The following is a 22373-nucleotide window of genomic DNA, read 5'->3' on the forward strand; positions in this document are numbered from 1 at the left end:
ATTTTCCTGAGATGGTCATTAACGTTTGGATAGGGAGAGTGTGTATGGATGTTGTTTTTGTGACTTCCAGAATGTATTTGATAAAGTTAGACACAAAGAATTATTAGCAAAACTAAAAGTGCACAGAATTAGAGGTAACCATGTGACAGGGCCGGTAATTGATTGCGAGAAAGAAACAGGGAGTAGGGATGAAAGGAATCAACTCTGATTTCAGCTCTGATCTAAACTCTGATTTCTCAGCTTTTCATCATTTATATGAATAACTTAAACAAAGAGATAGAGGGTGGAATTTTGCCAAAAAATGACTAAAGCTGGAATTCTTCAACTTTGCCTGCAGCTGGGATTCTCCAGTCCTGCTGCACTAAATGGAAATTTGGTTGAGTGCCAAATTCTTCGTTCTCAAGACCAGAGAATTCTGGCCTAAGTGTCATTTTGGGTGGGAAAACCAGTGTGATTTACAACAGATTGCAATTTCAGTCACGTAGTCATTTTTTGGGATAGGGCTGTGCCTAGACATGCCAGCAAGCCCGGCTTCACAGAGCTCAGGTGCCGTTTTTAAAGGGTGCCCCAATCTCAAAGTGAAATTGTAGACCCCCTCTTATCCCCATGGACATCAGGGACCAACCTTCCCTCCCCTCATTGAAGAGATGTTTCCCACATCCCTTCCCAACAAAGATTGTTGGCACTGGGGCTCTCACAATGGGTCCCCTTCATGCTCCCACCCTCATGTCCCCCCATTTGGTAACCCCCCCTTCATTTCCCCCTCTTTAAGGCCCCACATCATGATGCCCCTTCATGTCCCTCCTTCATGCCCTCCCACGAGATGACCCCCCTCTTCATGATCCCCCAACTTGATACCACCCCATTCATGACCCTCCCTTGCATGACTCCCTTCTTGCTCACTACTTGATAACCCCATTTCATGACCCCCTTCAAACTCCGCTGCCCTCAGGCACCACCCCCTTCATGACCCACTCCTTAGGCCCCATCCCACTCAGGCCCCACCCCCTTGGCATTGCCCCCAGCACCCTGGGACTGCCAGGGTGTCAGTTGGCACTTCCAGGTGGACAGCACCCAGCCATATCCCCGACCATCCAGGGGCCTTAATGGCCTCTGAGCACCCCACCCCCAGCGTGGCCATCATGGCTAGACTCCATTTGTGGAGACCAATAGTGTTTTGTGCTGAGTTCCTGCTGTACCCAAGGGTTGGAATATCCCGGGAGCAGGGAGAATCTGCCCTCAAATGGACTCTGTCTATTTAAATACGCTAATCTGGTTCTTGTCCAGTGGGTGCAGGAACCAGATTATGTTCGGGAGTGGTGTCTGGGAAACACGCAACAGATTTGGTGCCAGCATTCAACACACTAAACCCATCAACCACATTTCTTCAGCCCTGCTCCACTCTGATACAATTTGCTCCATGCTGCTTTGCAGCCAGAGAATTATGGCCAGAAATTTGTATATCCAAGTTTACAGATGACACTAAGTTAGGAAGCACGGTAATATGTGGGGCTTTTTCATTCGTGAAAAGTGAACATCACTGGCAAGGTCAGCATTTATTGCCCACAGCTAATTGGTGATGGTCAGCCGTTCTTGAACTGTTGCAGTCCAGGTGGTGCAGGTGCATCCACAGAGTTGTTAGGGAGTGAGTTCCAAGATTTTGACATAGTGACAGCAGAGGAGCAGTGATATAGTTCTAAGTCAGGATGATGTATGACTTGGAGGAGGACTCGCAGTTGGTGCTGTTACTATGCAACTGCTGCCCTTGTTTTCTAGGTGGTAGTGGTCACAAGTTTGGAAATTTCAGTCGACGAAGTATCTGTTACTGTGCACAGGGAGTGAATTTTTAAGGTGGTGGATGCAGTACTAATCAAGCAGACTGCTTTGGCCTAGCTATTGTCAATGTTGTTGGAGCAGGATTCATCCAGGCAAGTTGGGAGTATTCTAGCACACTCCTCCTGACTTGTGCTTGTAGAGGGTAGACAGGCTTTGGGGAATTAGAGGATTAATTATTTGTCACTCAATTTCCAATTTTGCACTTCTTCAAGCCAGTTGTATTGCTAGTGCAGTTAGGTACCTGGATGTTCATGGTAGGGTAGATATGAATCAAAGATGATTCTTCCCACAGTCTGAAAGACATGACGGTTAGTTGCATTGGCCATGCTAAATTCTCCCTCAGTGTACCCGAACAGGCACCAGAGAGTGGCAACTTGGGGATTTTCACAGTAACTTCATTGCAGTGTTAATGTAAGCCTACTTGTGACACTAATAAATAAACTTTAAACTTATAAACTTTAAGATGAGTAAATGCTTTTATGGTACAGTTCAGCCATGATATAATTGAATGGTGGAACAGATTCAAGAGCCTAATGTCCTTCTCTTTTTCCTATTTTACTTGTGGTAAAGCTTCCTGTCCTGCTATAAACCTCTGTATAAATTAATTTCAACTAACCTGTGTCTTGTCCAGCTGTGAAATGTTTGTTAAACTGGGATTCAGTGCCATTCCCCCTTGTTTTTGTTCTCCATTAAAAGGAAGCAACAATACTGGAGTGAGGGTCATCCCAGCTCACAAGTCGTTAGCAAAAGGACCCAATTAAAAAGAGCTTTTGCTCCTTTGCTGTGAGAAATGTTCAGCCTCCAAATGACAATTGCATACAAGGACCTAGCTGAAATTGCTTTTAAGTTTGTTTATTAGTGTCACAAGTAGGCTTACATTAACACTGCAATTAAGTTACTGCCAAAATCTCCTAGTCGCCACATTCTGGCACCTGTTTGGGTACACTGAGGGAGAATTTAGCATGACCAATGCATCTAATCAACATATCTTTTGGACTATGGGAGGGAACTGGAGTACCCAGAGGAAACTCACACAGACACGGGGCGAACTTGCAGACTCCACACAGATAGTGACCCAAGCCAGGAATTAAACCCGGGTCCCTGGCACTGTGAGGCAGCAGTGCTAACAACTGGGCCAACAAGAGGGTGATGGTCAGGTCATCAGATGACAGTACACAAGGAACTGGCATGTGTGGTGGTGGTTTGGGTAGGAGGAGGTGTCCAAAAGAAGCCAGGCTTCGGGCAATAGGGCAGAGTCTTTTGTTGCAGAGATTTAGACCTGTGTGTACAAGGGAGACAGCTGTACACGCATGGCAGCTCAACAGAGAAGGAATATCAAGGATGATCTGAGTAAGGAACAGGATGATGTTGGGAGGGCCAAGATCGAAAGGAGGAATTTTGAAGTTAATGGAGGGAGGGTGGAGTTGGATGGGTTGCAATTGCAGAGTCACACAGTGTGTATCTATCAACTTGACTGTTAGGAGATCAAGTTGTTGTGGGAGGAGCAATGGGAGAAGTTCTAGGTGTGACCGATGGGATGGTCATGCATTCCCCTTTATCAGGTGCAGCTGCTCTAGGAATGAAGACCACGTAAACAGGTGTCATGAAGCATGACAGTTCCATCTGACATCTGAATGCAAATGTCCCAAAAATGCCTATTATGCACACAATAATCAAGTAAACAAAATTTAATTATTTATACATAAATATATATATACACCCACTACAGCTTGGTATGACCCTAACATCAGCAACAGATGAGGAGACAGACTGCTGAGAATGATGCCCTGTTGCATGCAATGACCATGTCAGACGCCCTCTGCTGGTATGAGACCTTCAGGGCGCAGTCTGCTGGGGGTCTCCTGCACATGGACCTGCCTACTGGGGCCTCTGGGTCACCAGTAGAGGGGATAAGAGACTGCACATGCTGAGAGTGCGCACAGAGGGTGCTGGCTGGCAATCCTCCCTCTTGCTGCTCACAGACACATCCCTGAGGAGAAGGGGCACCTGAAGGGAGGTTCAGATGCCTTATTCCCTTCTTGCTTAGCCACTTGTATAATGAGCTCATGATCAGGACGATGGACTAGTCTGAGCACATATGATTATGTGATAAACCAAGTTCTCCACAGTGGTCACCAACCTCTCCAGGGAGGAAGCCATGTGCACAGCTGCCACAACCATGAAATAACTCAAGATTGTGATGAGATCCTTCACCATCCACGCAAGGTTTCACAGAGTTGCTGACACTTCCACCAGATCCCCTGCTTGTCACCGCATCTCCAGCAGATTTATTATGACCAAGACCAAAAGCCTGTCATCAGCCTAGGGCTCAGTTTGGGTCTGCACCACAACAGTCATCCCACTGTCAAAAACCTCAGCTGACATAAACTCCCTCAGCTGCTGGATGTGGCCCAATTCTATACACAGTGGTTGACTCTTAAATGACCCTCTGAAATAGCCCAGCAAGCCATTCAGTTCAAGGGCAATTAGGGGTGGGAAATAAATGCTGGCCCAGCCAGCAATGCCCACATCTCATAAATAAATTTAAAAACACAAACCTGAGACCCGTGTGAGTGTTACTGCGCTTGTGAAGGTTCAGGGCAAGGCAAGTCACGGTACATATTCTGGGTGTTCTTGGTTTTCATTATCAGAGATGGATTGTTATTTTCCTCTGTGGGCTTGGTAAAAGTCTTTGGCAATGAATTGCAAAAAAAGAATAACAAGAAATACACTAAGGAGACCACAGTTTGGTGCGTATCTCTAACATGCCTATTCACAACAGCAGGTTTGTGGCATTCTCTCTCTGTTGGTTAACTAATCTAACTCACTGTCTGTAATTGACTGGATGCCCTGTTCGCTTTCAATCTCCTTGACTTTTTCCTCACATGGCATTTGAATTTTCATGCCAGCTACTCCTCCTCCAGCCTTGGCTCTCTCACTACTATTGAACGTCTCCTTCCCCTGCATGACAAAGTGGAGACTTAGTGGCATTTCAAAAGACATCTACTTCTCTTGTCCCCATGCCACACGCTGGCCACGTATCCTAACTGGCACCCAATCATCTTATGCACACCCGTCACTTGGTGAAAAGTGAATTGTGCAGATGCTAGAAATCTGAAATAACACCGAAGTGGTTGGAAGAAGTGTCTGCAATTCTAAATTTGCTACCTACAGCTATGATTATGATTGAGTTTGAATCTTCATTTTCTATTAAGCAATCTTTTGCTTAAAAGGTTATTCCATGACAATTACACTTGTGGCCTCTGATCAAGATTGCCTATTGCTGAATTCAAAGCAATTATTTAGCTTTATCCTGAAGAAATTCTGTACTCTGAGCTTTGCTTGAATGCCTATAATTTAATGTGTGCATTACCAAAATGGTTTTCTTTTAAATTCTTTCAGGTAGTCTCCCCACTGATGGAGGTTGTACTAGGCGAAGTGCCACTGATTGTTGCTGATGATAAAGTCACCATCACTGACCTGCGAGCAGAACTTGTCTCTGGTCTGTCATTGAGCCTTGAATCTAATCCTGGAACCAGTCACACCTTCATCGCCAAGACAATGGCCCATCAGCGCCTTCAAACACTCAAACAGGTACCATGGTGATATTCATAATACGAGACTAGCCACTTATAGTTAGAAAAATAGTATTTGTTAGTATAAGTCCAAGTATAAGTCCAAGTTTGTTAATTTAGGTCCAGGGCACATTTCCAGGGGAAATGGACACAGTTGCATGATGTGATAACTGGATTTTATGGACCTCTGCCTGGTGTGTTTTCAGTGGGGTGAGTGGGCACATAAAATATGATGGGTGGCTAGCCCACTGCCTTCTCCAACTGAATCCTGATGATACAGGGGAGAGGGGAGGTGAAAGTGAGTAAGGCACCCACTAACCTGCCAATCCTTAGGTTTATTGAGGGTCTTATGTGGCCAATTATTGCACACTTAAGGCCCTCTATCTGCCTCCACTCCACCCTCAAAACAGAGGCGTTGCAGGTTGGCAAGATTGAGAAGGCCATTTTTAAACAGTTTTGTTGAAAAGGTGGAAAGGAAGCAGGGCACATCATTTGAGCAGGTATCCGATGTGCATCTGGTGCCTTCCCACCCCTCTTTGTCCCTAGCTGCCTATCCTCCAAAACCAACATCACCACCAGCTACTCTCTTGCACTCCCTCCCTGATGTAGGTGTTGGTTACAGTTCAGTAGGTTTGAAGAAGTCTTTGTAATCATAGATGAACTGTTAAGTCTTGATTGAGAAATATACCGCAAAGGGTGCAAGCTAGGAGTTGGTTCTATGCTTGATGGTACACATGGCTCTGTCCAACATTAGACTTGGTGCAGGTTGTGTGCTCTCTTACATCACTGTGTGGGCAGTCCTGTAATAACTCTAACTGTACCAAACCCTAATACTACACTCCTCTGCTGTCCAAATCCCAGACTTAACTCTCCAGTGACCATGCCCTCTTCAACGCAGTCCCAGCGGCACCCACCTGAGTTCTGGTACTGCTGATTTGCTAGAGGCGTCAACAATCAGATTGGCTTGGCAAACAGCTCTTGAGGGCAACACTTCCTCTCACTGAGGAACGGTAGTCTGACCCTCAGCTTGTTTAGGCTGCCAGCTGTGTGTTATCACTGTGAGGTAGCCTTATTTAAAGTTGGCCAGTTAGGAACTGACTTAGTCCACAAAAGAGCAAAAAGTAAAATCCAGCCCAATGTTTCTGCTCCTTTTGTTTCTTGCCAAACTTTTCTTGATGTTCCCCTTGGATTGTAACTGTGTCTAAACTGGTAGTGCATTCCCAGACTGCCTTCTTATTTTACTTGGACTACTCGTGCTATATTTCCGCTGCAGGAATGCCATCTGATACTTGATAATATAATGACCTGTATGAAACCTGAACAATCAAGATTTTGTCAGCACTCTTGCAAATTCCACTCCAATCTCCAGGAATACTTATGACAATCTCAGCAACCAGAAATTCCTAATCTTAGAGGCACATCTTATCTGTAGCTAAAATTAGATTTACATCTTATTTTAGGTGCACAGCACAGTAGTGGAGGTTTTTGGAATTTTGGATTTTATAGCAAGAAAATAAACAGAGGAAGGAAAACATTAAAACCTTCTTCGTCACAGACTTTATACCGTTACATCTTAAATGCAGCGCATCATTCCGGTGTCTAAAGAGGAAAATCCTCCCTGTTGTGTTTCTGCTATATAAATAGGCTGTTAATCAAATGTAAATTGACTGAGATTTATTGTGAGGTTACACAATTGATTATACATTCTATTTGTACAGAGTTTCTATTTGTACCAATTGACCTCAACAAAGAATGTACAGTGCACAGGTTTAGTTACAGTCAAAAAGACAATTCACGTTTGAAATGAACAGCAGGTTACTCAACATCTGTGAAAAAGTAGGTTAACATTCCGGGTATCCTTCATCCTGTGCGACCCAAACAACTTTACATAGAAACATAACAAATTGGAGCAAGATTGGGCCATTCAGTCCCTCAAGCCTGCTCCACCAAAAGATTAAGAGTAACTCACCTCCTGATTCCTCAAAGCCTATCCACCATCTACAAGGCACAAGTCAGGAGTGTGATGGAATACTCCCCACTTGCCTGGATGAGTGCAGCTCCAACAGCACTCAAAAAGCTTGACACCATCCAGGACAAAGCAACCCACTTGATTGGCACCCCATCTACAAACATTCAATCCCTCCCCACCGACGCTCAGGAGCAGCAGTCTACAATCTACAAGATGCACTGCAGCAATTCACCAAAGATCCTTAGCACCTTTCAAACCCACGACCATTTCCATCCAGAAGGACAAGGGCAGCAGATAAATGGGAACACCACCACCTGCAAGTTCCCCTCCAAGCCACTCACCATCCTGACTTGGAAACATATCGCCATTCCTTCGCAGTCACTGGGTCAAAATCCTGGAATTCCCTCCCTAATGGCATTGTGGGACAACCTACGGAACATGGACTGCAGCGATTCAAGAAGGCAGCTCACCACCATCTTCTCCAAGGCAACTAGGGATGGGCAATAAATGCTGGTCAGCCAGCGACGCCCATGTCCCACGAATGAATAAAAAAAATGTTTAAAAAGATCATGGCTGATCCTCAGGTAAATCTTCCTACACTATCCCAAATTCATTGTTTGCTTTAATAGCAAAGAATTGTTGATTTCTGATTTGAATGTACTCAACCACTGAACGAGTAGCATCTCTCTGAGGTAGAAAATTCCTCAGAGTGTCAAGAAATAAGTCCTGAATAGAACATAGAAAAAATACAGCACAAACAGGCCCTTCGGCCCACAAGTTGCGCTGGTCATGTCCCTACCTACCTAGGCATATATATAGGCTTACCTATAACTCTCAATCCTATTAAGTCCCATGTACTCATCCAGAAGTCTCTTAAAAGACCCTAACGAGTTTGCCTCCACCACCACTGACGGCAGCCGACTCCACTCACCCACCACCCTCTGAGTGAAAAACTTACCCCTGACATCTCCTTTCTACCTACTCCCCAGCACCTTAAACCTGTGTCCTCTCGTAGCAGCCATTTCAGCCCTGGGAAAAAGCCTCCGAGAATCCACCCGATCTATACCTCTCAACATCTTGTACACCACTATCAGGTCACCTCTCATCCTTCGTCTCTCCAAGGAGAAAAGACCAAGCTCCCTCAACCTATCCTCATAAGGCATGCCAACCAATCCAGGCAACATCCTTGTAAATCTGCTCTGCACCCTTTCAATCATTTCCACATCCCTCCTGTAATGAGGCGACCAGAACTGAGCACAGTACTCTAAGTGGGGTCTGACAAGGGTCTTATAAAGCTGCATCATTATCTCCCGACTCTGAAACTCAATCCCTCGATTGATGAAGGCCAGCACACCATACGCCTTCTTAATCACCTCCTTTACCTGCGAGGCCGATTTAAGAGTCCTATGGACCCGGACCCCAAGGTCCTTCTGATCCTCTACACTGCTAAGAGTCTTACCCTTGATATTATACTCCTTCATCCCATTTGACCTGCCAAAATGGACCACTACACATTTATCCGGGTTGAAGTCCATCTGCCACTTCTCCGCCCAGTCTTGCATCCAATCTATGTCATGCTGCAGCTTCTGACATCCCTCCAACTATCCACAACACCACCAACCTTCGTTCGTCGGCAAACTTACCAACCCATCCCTCCACTTCCTCATCCAGGTCATTTATGAAAATGACAAACAGCAAGGGTCCCAGAACAGATCCCTGGGGCACTCCACTGGTGACCGACCTCCATTCAGAAAAAAACCCATCTACAACCACTCTCTGCCTTCTGCAGGCAAGCCAGTTCTGAATCCATAAGGCAACAGCCCCTTGGCTCCCATGCCCTCTCAGTTTCTCGAGAAGTCTTGCATGGGGACCTTATCGAACGCCTTGCTGAAGTCCATGTAAACCACAAGTACCGCTTTTCCTTCGTCAATGTGTTTAGTCACATTTTCAAAGAACTCCACCAGGCTCGTAAGGCACGATTTGCCTTTGACAAAGCCGTGCTGACTACTTTTGAGCATACTAAACTTCTCTAAATGTTCATAAATCCTGTCCCTCAGGATCTTCTCCATCAACTTACCAACCACTGAGGTTAGACTCACCGGTCGGTAATTTCCTGGGCTATCCCTATTCCCTTCCTTGAACATAGGAACCACATCTGCAATCCTCCGGAACCTCTCCCTCGACGACGCAAAGATCATCGCCAGAGGCTCTGCAATCTCTTCCCTCGCCTCCCACAGTAACCTGGGGTACATAGGTGGAGTTTTTCGAAGAAGTGACTAGAATGGTTGACGAGGGAAGGGCTGTGGATGTCGTCTATATGGACTTTAGTAAAGCGTTTGACAAAGTCCCTCATGGTAGGCTGGTGCTAAAGGTTGGATCTCATGGGATAAAAGGGGAGGTGGCTAGATGGGTGGAGAACTGGCTTGGTCACAGAAGACAAAGGGTGATAGTGGAAGGGTCTTTTTCCAGCTGGAGGCCTGTGACTAGTGGTGTTCCGCAGGGCTCTGTATTGGGACCTCTGCTGTTTGTGATTTATATAAACGATCTGGAAGAAGGTGTAACTGGGGTGATCAGTAAGTTTGCGGACGACACAAAATTGGCTGGACTTGCAGATAGTGAGGAGCATTGTCAGAGGCTACAGAAGGATATAGATAGACTGGAAATTTGGGCAAAGAAATGGCAGATGGAGTTCAATCCTGATAAATGCGAAGTGATGTATTTTGGTAGAACTAATGTAGGGAGGAGCTATACGATAAATGGCAGAACCATAAAGGGTGTAGATACGCAGAGGGACCTGGGTGTGCAAGTCCACAGATCCTTGAAGGTGACGTCACAGGTGGAGAAGGTGGTGAAGAAGGCATATGGCATGCTTGCCTTTATAGGACAGGGCATAGAGTATAAAAGTTGGGGTCTGATGTTGCAGATGTATAGAAAGTTGGTTCGGCCGCATTTGGAATACTGCATCCAGTTCTGGTCGCCACACTACCAGAAGGACGTGGAGGCTTTGGAGAGAGTGCAGAGGAGGTTTACCAGGATGTTGCCTGGTATGGAGGGGCTTAGTTATGAGGAGAGACTTGGGTAAACTGGGGTTGTTCTCACTGGAAAGACGGAGGATGAGGGAAGACTTAATAGAGGTGTATAAAATTATGAAAGGCATAGATAGGGTGAACGGTGGGAAGCTTTTCCCCAGGTCGGTGGTGACGTTCACGAGGGGTCATAGGTTCAAGGTGAAGGGGAGGAGGTTTAACACAGATATCAGAAGGACATATTTTGCACAGAGGGTGGTGGGGGCCTGGAATGCACTGCCAGGCAAGGTGGTGGAGGCGGACACACTGGGAACGTTTAAGACTTATCTAGATAGCCACATGAACGGAGTGGGAATGGAGGGATACAAAAGAATGGTCTAGTTTGGACCAGGGAGCGGCACGGGCTTGGAGGGCCGAAGGGCCTGTTCCTGTGCTGTATTGTTCTTTGTTCTTTGTATCCCATCCGGTCCCAGCGACTTATCTATCTTGATGCTATTCACAATTTCCAACACATCCTCTTTCTTAATGTCCACATACTCATCTTTTCAGTCCACCTCAATCCTGTAGTACAACCACCCAGGTCTTTTTCCACCATGAATACCGAGGTAAAATATTCATTAAGCACGTCACCTATTCTGTACAGACTTTCTCACCTTCACCTTTTATAGGTCCTATTCCTTCACATCTCATCCTTTTACTCTTCACATATTTATAGAACGCCTTAGTGTTCTCCTTAATCTTACCTGCCAAAGCCTTCTCGTGACCCCTTCTGGCTCTCCTAATTTCTTTCTTAAGTCCCTTCCTACAAGCCGTATACTCATCTAGATCCCTATCATCGCCTAGCTCTCTGAACCTTTAGTAAGCTTTCCTTTTCTTTTTGACTAGGTTCAGCACAGCTTTCGTGCACCATGGTTCCCGTAACCTACCAAAACCTCGCTGTCTCATCGGAACGTTGTCATGCAGAACTCCAGACAAACATTCCTTGAAAATCTGCCACCTTACTTCAGTACTTTTCCTCGAGAATACCTCCTTCCAATTTACGCCTCTAATCTCTGCCCGATAGCTTCATATTTCCCCTTACTCCAGATAAACACTTTCTTAGCTTGCCTGATCCTATCTCTTTCCAATGCTAGCGTAAAGGAGATAGAGTTCTGATCACTATCCCCAAGATGCTCCCCCACTGAGAGATCCGACACCTGCCCAGGCTCATTAGCCAATACCAGATCGAGTACAGCCTCTCCTCTTGTAGGCTTATCCACATGCTGTGTCAGGAAACCCTTCTGAACACACCTAACAAACTCCTCCCCATCCAAACCCCTTACCCTAGGGATATTCCAATCGATGTTTGGGAAATTAAAATCTCCCATCACGACTCTTTTAAATTAAAGTCTCCCATCATTATAAGCCTCTTTCTTCAATCTTTAACTTCTCTTGTTAGTCACAGCTTTCCATTGGAACTCTATTCCTTCCAACATGTATTAATTGTGAAGTATGAATTAACCGAGGCATTTAAAATGGCATTAGATGATTATTTGAATGGAAACAATGGGCAGGGGCACAAGGAAAAGGCAGGGGAATGGCACTAAGTCACAATGGTCGTTCAGAGAGTTGGTACAGACACAATGGGCCAAATGGCCTCTGTAAATTCTGTGATTAGTGATTTAAATCTTAGCAGTTGCTTGCCTACTATCATTTCTTTTAATCTAGTTTCCAAACCTACCTACCCAACTCACCCCTCATAACTACATAGTTTTCTTTGTTCAAATTTAAAACTCTCATTTAAAACCGTGGTTTGAAGTAGACAGTTATTGATAACTGTTTTTAACTGGAATTTATACGGCATCACGCCAGTGTATGGTCATGAAAATTCTATCCCTATTTTGCTGGAGCTACATAAAGCCTTGGTCAAACAACATTCAGAGAAGTACATACATTTTCGGGCACCACAAACTGGAATGGATGGGGGTGATTCTCCCATCCCGCTGCGCTAATAAATTAGCACAGCAGACTGGGAGATTTCAGCGGGGCTGGATTAGTGTGATCCGCGCTGGGCTTGCGGTCCCGAGCACCTCTTCCAGCGCCAGATTTCTGGCGCCATCACCTCCGTGCCGGAAATAGGCATGGAGCTGCATTAGGTATGCAGGGAGTATTTTAATATAATTTAAATATGATGAGTGGGCCCGGGACTGAAGTGTCCAGGCCTGCTAGCATCTCCCCCCATCCCCGCTAGGAGTGGTTCACTCCAGCAGGGTTTCAAGTAACTTCACTTTTGGGGAGCTAATGGCCCAACCCCGCTGGAGTGAAGGAAGGGAAAATAGGGCCCCCCCCCAAAAGGGTTGAGCAGTGGAGAGGGGTGCCCCTGGGCATCAGCACCTTGGCAGTGCCAGCCTGTGCTGCCTGGCTCTGCCCAAAGGACCAAGGTGCCAATGCCCACCGGGCATGGGGAAATGCCAAGGGGGTGGTGCATATGGGGGCAGGGCCTATGGGGGGCGGGGCCTGGTGGGGCGATCCATGGAGGTGGGGAGTCCCACTGCCACTCTGCGGACAGGATCAGTGGGGGAAGGAGCGAGACTAGCGATCAGGGTGGGCTCGGGGGCCCTGCAGGTGGGGTTGGGGCTGTGGGGGACCGGGGGCTGGCTGGGTCAGTAGTATCGAGGGGGTGGTCAGGGGGCGAGCAATCAGGCCGTTGGGGGGGAGGGCAGGGTCACACGGCCGGCAGTGAGGAGATCGCGAGGCTGGCCAGCAATTGGGAGGCTAGCAGTGCGAGGCCACTGCGCATGTGCCGATCCCGGCGCTGACAGAACGGCGCATGTGCAGTGGCCTGCTCAGCACTATGCTGCCTGCCTCTCCCACGGGAATAGGCTCTGCCTATTGATTTTCTGTGTAATTTATGCTCGTGCACTCTGCAGTGCACAGAGTATGGGAGATTCATTTTGAAACTCCCGCTGAAAAAACCAGCGTGATTTTCTCCAGTTTTCACACAAATTCGGCACTTAGAATTTTTGGGGGAAAATCGCTCCCAATTATTGGGCTTGGATTGACTGCAGTGTTGTTTAACCAAAATGTTTCCACAGTTCTAAGGATTAAATTTTGATTTGATTTATTATTTTCACATGTATTAGTGTACAGTGAAAAGTATTGTTTCTTGAGCGCTGTACAGACAAAGCATATGAGACCTAGTTGTCTTCATTGGAATAATTTGACTGAAGTTATGGTTTTGAAAGGAGTTGATGGATACATATAGATTTTCTTTCCACTGATGGTGTAATCAAGCCCAATAAAATGTAGCCTTAAAGTTAAAGCCAGGCTGCTCAGGAGAAAGTGTAGGAGAAGCATGGAATTCCCTCCCACATAATACACTAGATGCCAGCTCGATTAATCATTTTAAATTGCAGATCAATACGATTTTTGTGATCCAAGGTTTTAAGGTAAATGGAGCCAAGACAAGCGAGTGGAGTTAGGATATATATCAGTCCTGATTTCATTGAATGGCAGAACTGACCTGAGGTGCTTAATAGCCTATTCCTATGTTCCTAAACTATGATTGGCACCGGCAGCTCGGCCTGGGCGGATCACAGCAGGTTTGGCATCCGGCGCTAAACTCGCTTTTTTTGCAGTCTCCCGATTCTCCGGGACATTGCGATTCGCGATTGGGGCTACAGCACCCAGGGAATCTTCCCCTAAGTGTCATAACCACGAGTATTGTGTACAGTTTTGGTCACCCTGTTATAGGAAAGACATTGGTAAACTGGAAAAAGTGCACAGAAGTTGTCAGGACTAGTGGGTCTGAGTTATAGAGAGCGGTTGGCCAGGCTAGGGCTTTATTCCTTGGAATGTAGGAGAATGAGGGGTGACCTTATTAAAAAGTGTATAAAATCATGAGGGGCATAGATAGGATGAACACACATAGCGTGGGTGGGAACTTATGGCCTCGTTTGTCCCGGAACTGTAAAATCCCACCCGAGGTCAACAGACCTTTCCATGGCCCGCCCCTTGCCCGTTCCAATTCCCACGATGGGCAGGATGGTAAAATTCTGGCCATTGTTATTTTCAGTAAGAAGTTTAACAACACCAGGTTAAAGTCCAACAGGTTTATTTGGTAGCAAAAGCCACACAAGCTTTCGAGGCTCTGAGCCCCTTCTTCAGGTGAGTGGGAATTCTGTTCACAAACAGAACTTATAAGACACAGACTCAATTTACATGAATAATGGTTGGAATGCGAATACTTACAACTAATCCAGTCTTTAAGAAACAAAACAATGGGAGTGGAGAGAGCATCAAGACAGGCTAAAAAGATGTGTATTGTCTCCAGACAAGACAGCCAGTGAAACTCTGCAGGTCCACGCAACTGTGGGAGTTACAAATAGTGTGACATAAATTCTGATTCTAGGATCGCATGATAAAGACTCAGGAGGAAAAAAGCAGAAATATTTATGTGAAATAGTGTGACATAAACCCAATATCCCGGTTGAGGCCGTCCTTGTGTGTGCGGAACCTGGCTATCAGTTTCTGCTCCGCGACTCTGCGCTGTCGTGTGTCGCGAAGGCCGCCTTGGAGAACGCTTACCCGAATATCAGAGGCCGAATGCCTCTGATAAGGTTCGAACAAGACTTCTTCACCGCACGGGACCTTCAACCGGTGCTATACACTAGATACATCGATGACATTTTCTTCCTTTGGACTCATGGTGAACAATCACTGAAACAACTCTATGATGACATCAACAAGTTCCATCCCACCATCAGGCTCACCATAGACTACTCTCCGGAATCGGTTGCATTCTTGGACACGCGCATCTCCATTAAGGACGGTCACCTCAGCACCTCACTGTACCGCAAGCCCACGGATAACCTCACGATGCTCCACTTCTCCAGCTTCCACCCTAAACACGTTAAAGAAGCCATCCCCTACGGACAAGCCCTCCGTATACACAGGATCTGCTCGGATGAGGAGGATCGCAACAGACACCTCCAGACGCTGAAAGATGCCCTCATAAGAACAGGATATGGCGCTAGACTCATTGATCAACAGTTCCAACGCGCCACAGCGAAAAACCGCACCGACCTCCTCAGAAGACAAACACGGGACACAGTGGACAGAGTACCCTTCGTTGTCCAGTACTTCCCCGGAGCGGAGAAGCTACGGCATCTCCTCCGGAGCCTTCAACATGTCATTGATGAAGACGAACATCTCGCCAAGGCCATCCCCACACCCCCACTTCTTGCCTTCAAACAACCGCACAACCTCAAACAGACCATTGTCCGCAGCAAACTACCCAGCCTTCAGGAGAACAGTGACCAAGACACCACACAACCCTGCCACAGCAACCTCTGCAAGACGTGCCGGATCATCGACACAGATGCCATCATCTCACGTGAGAACACCATCCACCAGGTACACGGTACATACTCTTGCAACTCGGCCAACGTTGTCTACCTGATACGCTGCAAGAAAGGATGTCCCGAGGCATGGTACATTGGGGAAACTATGCAGACGCTGCGACAACGGATGAATGAACACCGCTCGACAATCACCAGGCAAGACTGTTCTCTTCCTGTTGGGGAGCACTTCAGCGGTCACGGGCATTCGGCCTCTGATATTCGGGTAAGCGTTCTCCAAGGCGGCCTTCGCGACACACGACAGCGCAGAGTCGCGGAGCAGAAACTGATAGCCAGGTTCCGCACACACAAGGACGGCCTCAACCGGGATATTGGGTTTATGTCACACTATTTCACATAAATATTTCTGCTTTTTTCCTCCTGAGTCTTTATCATGCGATCCTAGAATCAGAATTTATGTCACACTATTTGTAACTCCCACAGTTGCGTGGACCTGCAGAGTTTCACTGGCTGTCTTGTCTGGAGACAATACACATCTTTTTAGCCTGTCTTGATGCTCTCTCCACTCCCATTGTTTTGTTTCTTAAAGACTGGATTAGTTGTAAGTATTCGCATTCCAACCATTATTCATGTAAATTGAGTCTGTGTCTTATAAGTTCTGTTTGTGAACAGAATTCCCACTCACCTGAAGAAGGGGCTCAGAGCCTCGAAAGCTTGTGTGGCTTTTGCTACCAAATAAACCTGTTGGACTTTAACCTGGTGTTGTTAAACTTCTTACTGTGTTTACCCCAGTCCAACGCCGGCATCTCCACATCATTGTTATTTTCCCAGGGTAGGAGAATTGAAAACTAGAGGGTATACGTTTAAGCTGAGAGGGGAAAGATTTAAAAGTATTTGAGGGGCAACTTCTTCACACAGAGGGTGGTGCATATATGGAATGAGCTGCCAGAGAAAGTGGTTGAGGCAGGTTCAATAGTAACATTTAAAAACGTGGATCGGTGCAAGTTATGGCACTGGGGCAGGATTTTAGATGAGCTCATGTTTACGCCACATACAAGAAGAAAGGCTGGCTGGAGGTGTTCTGAAATAGTTGAGAAGTAAAAAGGAGGTATGAGAATTCAGCAGGAGATCTTTGGGAGTGGAAATAAGTGCGTCTGCTGTTGGAGCAATTATGGATCCGAAGCTCAGCTCAGGCTCAAATAGGATCCTGTGTTTCCTTAACTACTTCCAAAGGAGACAAATGGAGTTGACATTTTCCATATATAGCTTTTTAAAAATAGCTATGAGTACCTAGCGGGAGTTATGACTTCTGATCTAAAAGCAAAGTCCTGGGAAAACACGGCAGGTCTGGCACCATCTGTAGAGAGCGGCACTACAGTGTCATATTGGCCTTAATGTTAACTCTCTCAGAAGATGCTGCCAGACCTGCTGAGTTTATTCAGCACTTTCTGTTTTTATTTCAGATCTCCAGCATCCATAGTATTTATTTATTATCTGAACTCTGGTCTGTTTGGAATGCATCAACCAGCAGCAACTTTAGGATGTACTTAGAAAACTCCCTTTGTTTGTAGATATGCTGTGAATGGCTAATCCACCATGATGTGGAGATGCCGGCGTTGGACTGGGGTAAACACAGTAAGAAGTTTAACAACACCAGGTTAAAGTCCAACAGGTTTATTTGGTAGCAAAAGCCACACTTTTGCTACCAAATAAACCTGTTGGACTTTAACCTGGTGTTGTTAAACTTCTTACTGTGTCTAATCCACCATGGCCAGCTGCAATGCAAATAGCCTGCATCACTGTTACATTGATTACATACTAAACATACTAAAGGTACTAAACATTGAGTGTATTTGCCAAACTATAATCTTGTCAGCTAATTGAATGTGGATAAAAGTGCTTTTATTGGTTCATGTTGACATGTGGCTTCCCAAAACATGATCATTGTTTGATCTCCTTGGATCAAAGTACTTATGTGTCAACTTGTCAATCAACTACTTTGTCAACTGTGCACAATCTGTTTGCTTGTCAAGTTGGCTACTGATGATAATCTACAAAGAAATTGCTTTCAACTTCAAAGAGAAAAGCATCCTTAAAAGTGTGCAATGCCTAAGCTAGTGAGTGACTTTATCAGTCTGAGCATGCCAGAATGAAACTCCAGGAAAGGAAGAATTCTCGCAGATATGAAGGCTCAAAGTTTCCTGTGAAGTCTGAAGGAGCAACCTTGCTATTTGCTTACTTGTTCTTACTTATTAAATAGAAACAGAAAATGCCAGCTCAACTCAGCATGTCTGTCAGCATCTGTAGAGAGACATCTTTGTCACATTTCTCCTTAGCTCCCATCTAACCTTGACCTTCTGATTTGCCATGATGTGGAGATGCCTGCGTTGGACTAGGGTAAACACAGTAAGAAGACTACTTCTGTTTTGCTCCACCCCTTCTTAAACAATATAAAATCCATCACGTCTTCCTCTCTTTAACTCTGAAGAAGTCATACAGACGTGAAACGTTAACTCTGCTTCTCTCGTCACAAATGCTGTCAGACCTGCTGAGTTTTTCCAGCATTTCTGTTTTTTTATTTCAGATTTCCAGCATCGGCATTATTTTGCTTTTTTGTTGTCCTTGCTTACTTTAGTTGGCCTCCTGACGGTTCATCTAGCAGGCACTTTCCTTGCAAATATTTCTTAGGATGCCAATTTGCATTTTTAAATGTGGTTCCTGCCATTTCGTCTGTTCTCCTGCTCTGTTCCTCCCAGTTGTAAACAGTTATTTCTCATTAGGGGAATCTCATGCATGAAGCATGTAAAATACCTTTTTGTCAACTGTTTTCAAATATTTTACAAAATGAGCAAGATTCTCCAGCCTCCCAGCCACATGTTTCCCGTCGGAAACCCACAGGCAGGGATGCGCTGCGGATGGGACCAGAGAATCCCACTGGCGTGAATGGCCAGAGAATTCCAGCCAACTGCACAATCTCTGTCCAAATGCTTTCCTTTTACAAATTGTCTTTTTACAAATATATTGCATCAGTAGTTTTCAGCTGTAAAAACTGGGTTTAGTGTTTGATATTTTCACTTTCAGATTGGCAGAAGACAAAGTGAAAGTGCTACATATCCCTGCATTACTTTCAAACAGTGCATTTATTATTAGCCATGGGCCAATTCAGTCAAGCAGATAATGAAAAGGACAGGTTGCAGGTTGTAAAGGAAATGGTTTGCTTACAGAAACTGTCATCAAGATGTTTAGTTGATCAATAAAGTTTGTGAAAGCATGAACCTTATTAGCATAATTTCCTATCAATTGGTACCTAATGTGAGGGGACTAAGACATCACAATGTATATTTTTATAGTATGTTTCCTCACCTATATCTGAAATTTTAAAAATGGGACAAGAATCTTTTAAAATAGCTGAAGCTATGTCTGCCTGTGACCCTTGAACAAAAGTTAATACCTGACACTATCAGGCAAACTCGCATCTTGTTATCTCTGAAGAGACACCAATGACTCCCTGTGGTCTGCACAGACCAAATTCAGAGAGAACTATATAAAGACCATCTGCATTTCACAGCCCAGAATGACCAACCAGAGTCCACCTGACAGCTAGGACAAAGGGCCCCACAACCTTCCTTTTAATTCTAATTGGCTAGGGTATTTAGCAATCTCAGGGACTGAAGCGAGAAATCAAAGATGGTATTGAAAGATGGGAGTCATGTGACATGGACCTCGAGCTTGTGGAATGAGTACCGCATCAGTTTTCAGCGTGTCTACCTCCGTGAAGGAATACTTCATTGTGGAACCAGTAATATTGCCTTGTGGAACTGTAAAGTCAGTCTACTGTTACCATCCTACGACCAGCTCTGCTCAAGTTGAATCCCAGGCGCCATCTACACTGCTTCAGTGGAACTTCTGTACCCTCACCTACAAGACTGATTTATCTCTGCATGCCTATCTCATCATGTAACATCAACATCACAGGAAAAGTGAATTATACCACATCGGTTTTCCATCGTCCAATCTTCATGAAGGGGTACTTCATTGGATTTTGATTCTAGTCTCCTGAGCCACATGAAACAATCTCTAGCCTCCCTGCAATGTTTTTCTCAGCGCGGAGGCAGTGCACTGCTGTTCATGGGATTTCCCATTGATTCCACCTCATGCCGCTGGGAAACATGCAGCAGGGGTACGAGTCAGATGGACCAGAAGATCCTGCTGGCATGAAGAGCCAGAAGATCGCGCCCAAGATTTCTTTTGTCTATGGTCTCTGTACTATAAATCTTTCCTTTCTCTATTCTTCATTTACTGAACGAATATAGCGGGGGCAACATTGTGACCCTTTTCCCACATTTTGAGTGTGTGCAAATAAATTAACCCTTGAGTTCATCCTATCTCGAGTTTGCTTAGGGCTATTCATAAAAAATTGGGTCAGACCAAAACTGAGAGGTTGGGAAAAACAACAGTGGATTTCTAAAAGGGAAAGCAAATCAAAAACACTTTTCTGTATACAGATGGGTGATGAGAGAAAAAATTGGTGCTATTTAAATTAACCCTCCCCCGCCCCCTCCTGTCCATAGCAGTGCTAACCATCTGAGCAGTAATAGCAGTAAGGATCTCTAAAATCAATTTTTACCAATTTTCACCAACGCACTTTGAGATTATTTGCGAGTAGGTGATTGCTAAAAATGGGTTTCTTTAATATTTTCCTTTAATATTTGAGGGGAAAAAAAATCAAAGTTCCCACTGTTTTCTTTTTGAAAATCAGATTGAGGGATACATAAGCATTGCATCCTGAAGAACTTTATTCATGACTACAGCTAGGTAATTAACAAAATGGATAGGCTGCAGACAATGGTCACAATATACCATTCAGCACAAATATTGCAAAATTAAACTTTGACATCAATTACTTCCTATTTCAGTCAGATATAAAAAAAATACTTGCTATGGCAATGATGTGCTACTTCAAATATATATTGAAGCAAGTGTTTGAAACACGCAGTACATTAACAAGTACTATAAAAATATTTTACTGCTAAAATAACATGACCTTATCTTGTGATCCTGAAACCATTGTTCATTGAGGCTCATTAAAGTGATATCTGTGAACTATATATAAATGGTGGGTGTTAGTCGTGTGCTTTTCAGTCCCTTGCTTGTCTTCTTAACATTCAGTGATGTTCAAAATAAGAACGGGAATTTTCTCAAAATTTGCCCCAATTTTGTGGGCTAGATATTTTTAACCCCATAAGTTAAGAAATCCCAATACACACCCATGGAGTGTCCCAGGGGCCAACAAGCACCCAAGGGAGGAGGAAGGGCTGGAGCCCATGCTGGGGCCTTCCACCTGGGTGACTTCAGCCATTGGCAGGCCTTCCGAATCCCCCCTTCCTGATACCGGTCCATCTCATGGGTGAGGGGATATGGCACGGCTAGCCGAAAGTCGGCTGGGGCCCTCTAGATCATTGCTGCCCAAGGGACGTCTGCCAGGGGAATCACAGATATGGAGTGCAGGGTGGAACGCAGCTGACAACCACTACCCCTTATGTGCATCCTGCGGGAGGGAGGGTCACTGAGATGTAGTGGTAAGCCACAAGGCTACAGAAGATTAAGAAGTTGTTTGGTCATGGAGGACATTGGTGAAGGCAGACACTGTAGTTAGGGATAGGTAATATGCACTGTGAAAATTCACTGTTATTGCACCGCACAGCTGTGATTCCTCTGTCTGCAATTCGCCTCCCACAGGGATGACCGTACCTTGACTAAGGCTCAGAGTACTGTTTTGTACTTGAGAGGCCCTTCGGTCCATTGAGTCTGAGATCCCTAGTTCCCAGCACCTGTGCCAGATCCCTGACTGGCTTGGTAGTCCAAGCACTCATCCGAAAACGCCATTGGTGTTACTGGCCTTTACTGTTGATAGGGGAACTCAGCAGTCTGTGCCCCGTTACTCCCTTTCCTGCTGGCCCCCCGAGCATGCCGAGCAGTCGTGGCCCTGTAACAAGCCCCCAGTAGCAACTTGGAGTGGTATCTTCATCACCCACCAGATCCTAGGAATGGCTCCCCCAGCACCACCCCCTACCCCCAGGGCATTGGACTGCACAGCGGTGCCCCTGACACTCATGGACCCGGATGCCAGTGTGCAGTCAGAGAATAAGTAGGAGTCGGACTTGTGTTGTACCAGGTCAGCATCACAATGTGCCATATCACAGGTTGTCATCACCCTCCAGCCTGGACCAGTAACCAGGTAACATGGCCAACCCAGGGCCATCACTCCGCTGTAATGCAAATGGAACCCATGGCTGGGAATGTGGACAAGGTTGAGGGGGAGGTGGGTTGAAGGCTTCTGGGGTGTTGTGGGTGGGTGGGGGTTGGTGCTGGTGGAGACCCTATGCCTCATATTGGGAAAACCTTGCTGTGATGAAAGCCTTCTTTGCCTGTCCTTAATCCTCTGTACTCCTCCTCATCCTCCAAATCCTCCTGGGTCCCCTCCTCCTCCTCAGCATCATCTACCCGGTCCTGCTCCTCCTCCTCCAGGATGTCTCCCTGCTGCTGCGCCAGGTTGTGAAGCACACAGCAGACCATGATGATGCAGGAGACCCTCAGGGAGCTGCACTGGAGGGCACCACCAGAGCAG

At 45.7% G+C, this 22373-nt stretch overlaps 1 protein-coding gene across 1 annotated transcript in view; it reads left to right on the forward strand.

The window, feature by feature from the left end:
- The window catches only part of tmem132e (transmembrane protein 132E), a 735345-nt gene that overhangs the window by 665718 nt on the left and 47254 nt on the right, over positions 1-22373 (forward strand). Inside the window, exon 10 of the mRNA XM_078226016.1 lies at positions 5239-5430. Coding sequence (XP_078082142.1) covers positions 5239-5430 — 192 coding nt within the window. The remainder of the gene's footprint in view (positions 1-5238; positions 5431-22373) is intronic.

Source organism: Mustelus asterias, chromosome 12 (assembly GCF_964213995.1).
Source record: "Mustelus asterias chromosome 12, sMusAst1.hap1.1, whole genome shotgun sequence".
In the NCBI taxonomy this organism is placed as follows: Eukaryota; Metazoa; Chordata; class Chondrichthyes; order Carcharhiniformes; family Triakidae; genus Mustelus; species Mustelus asterias.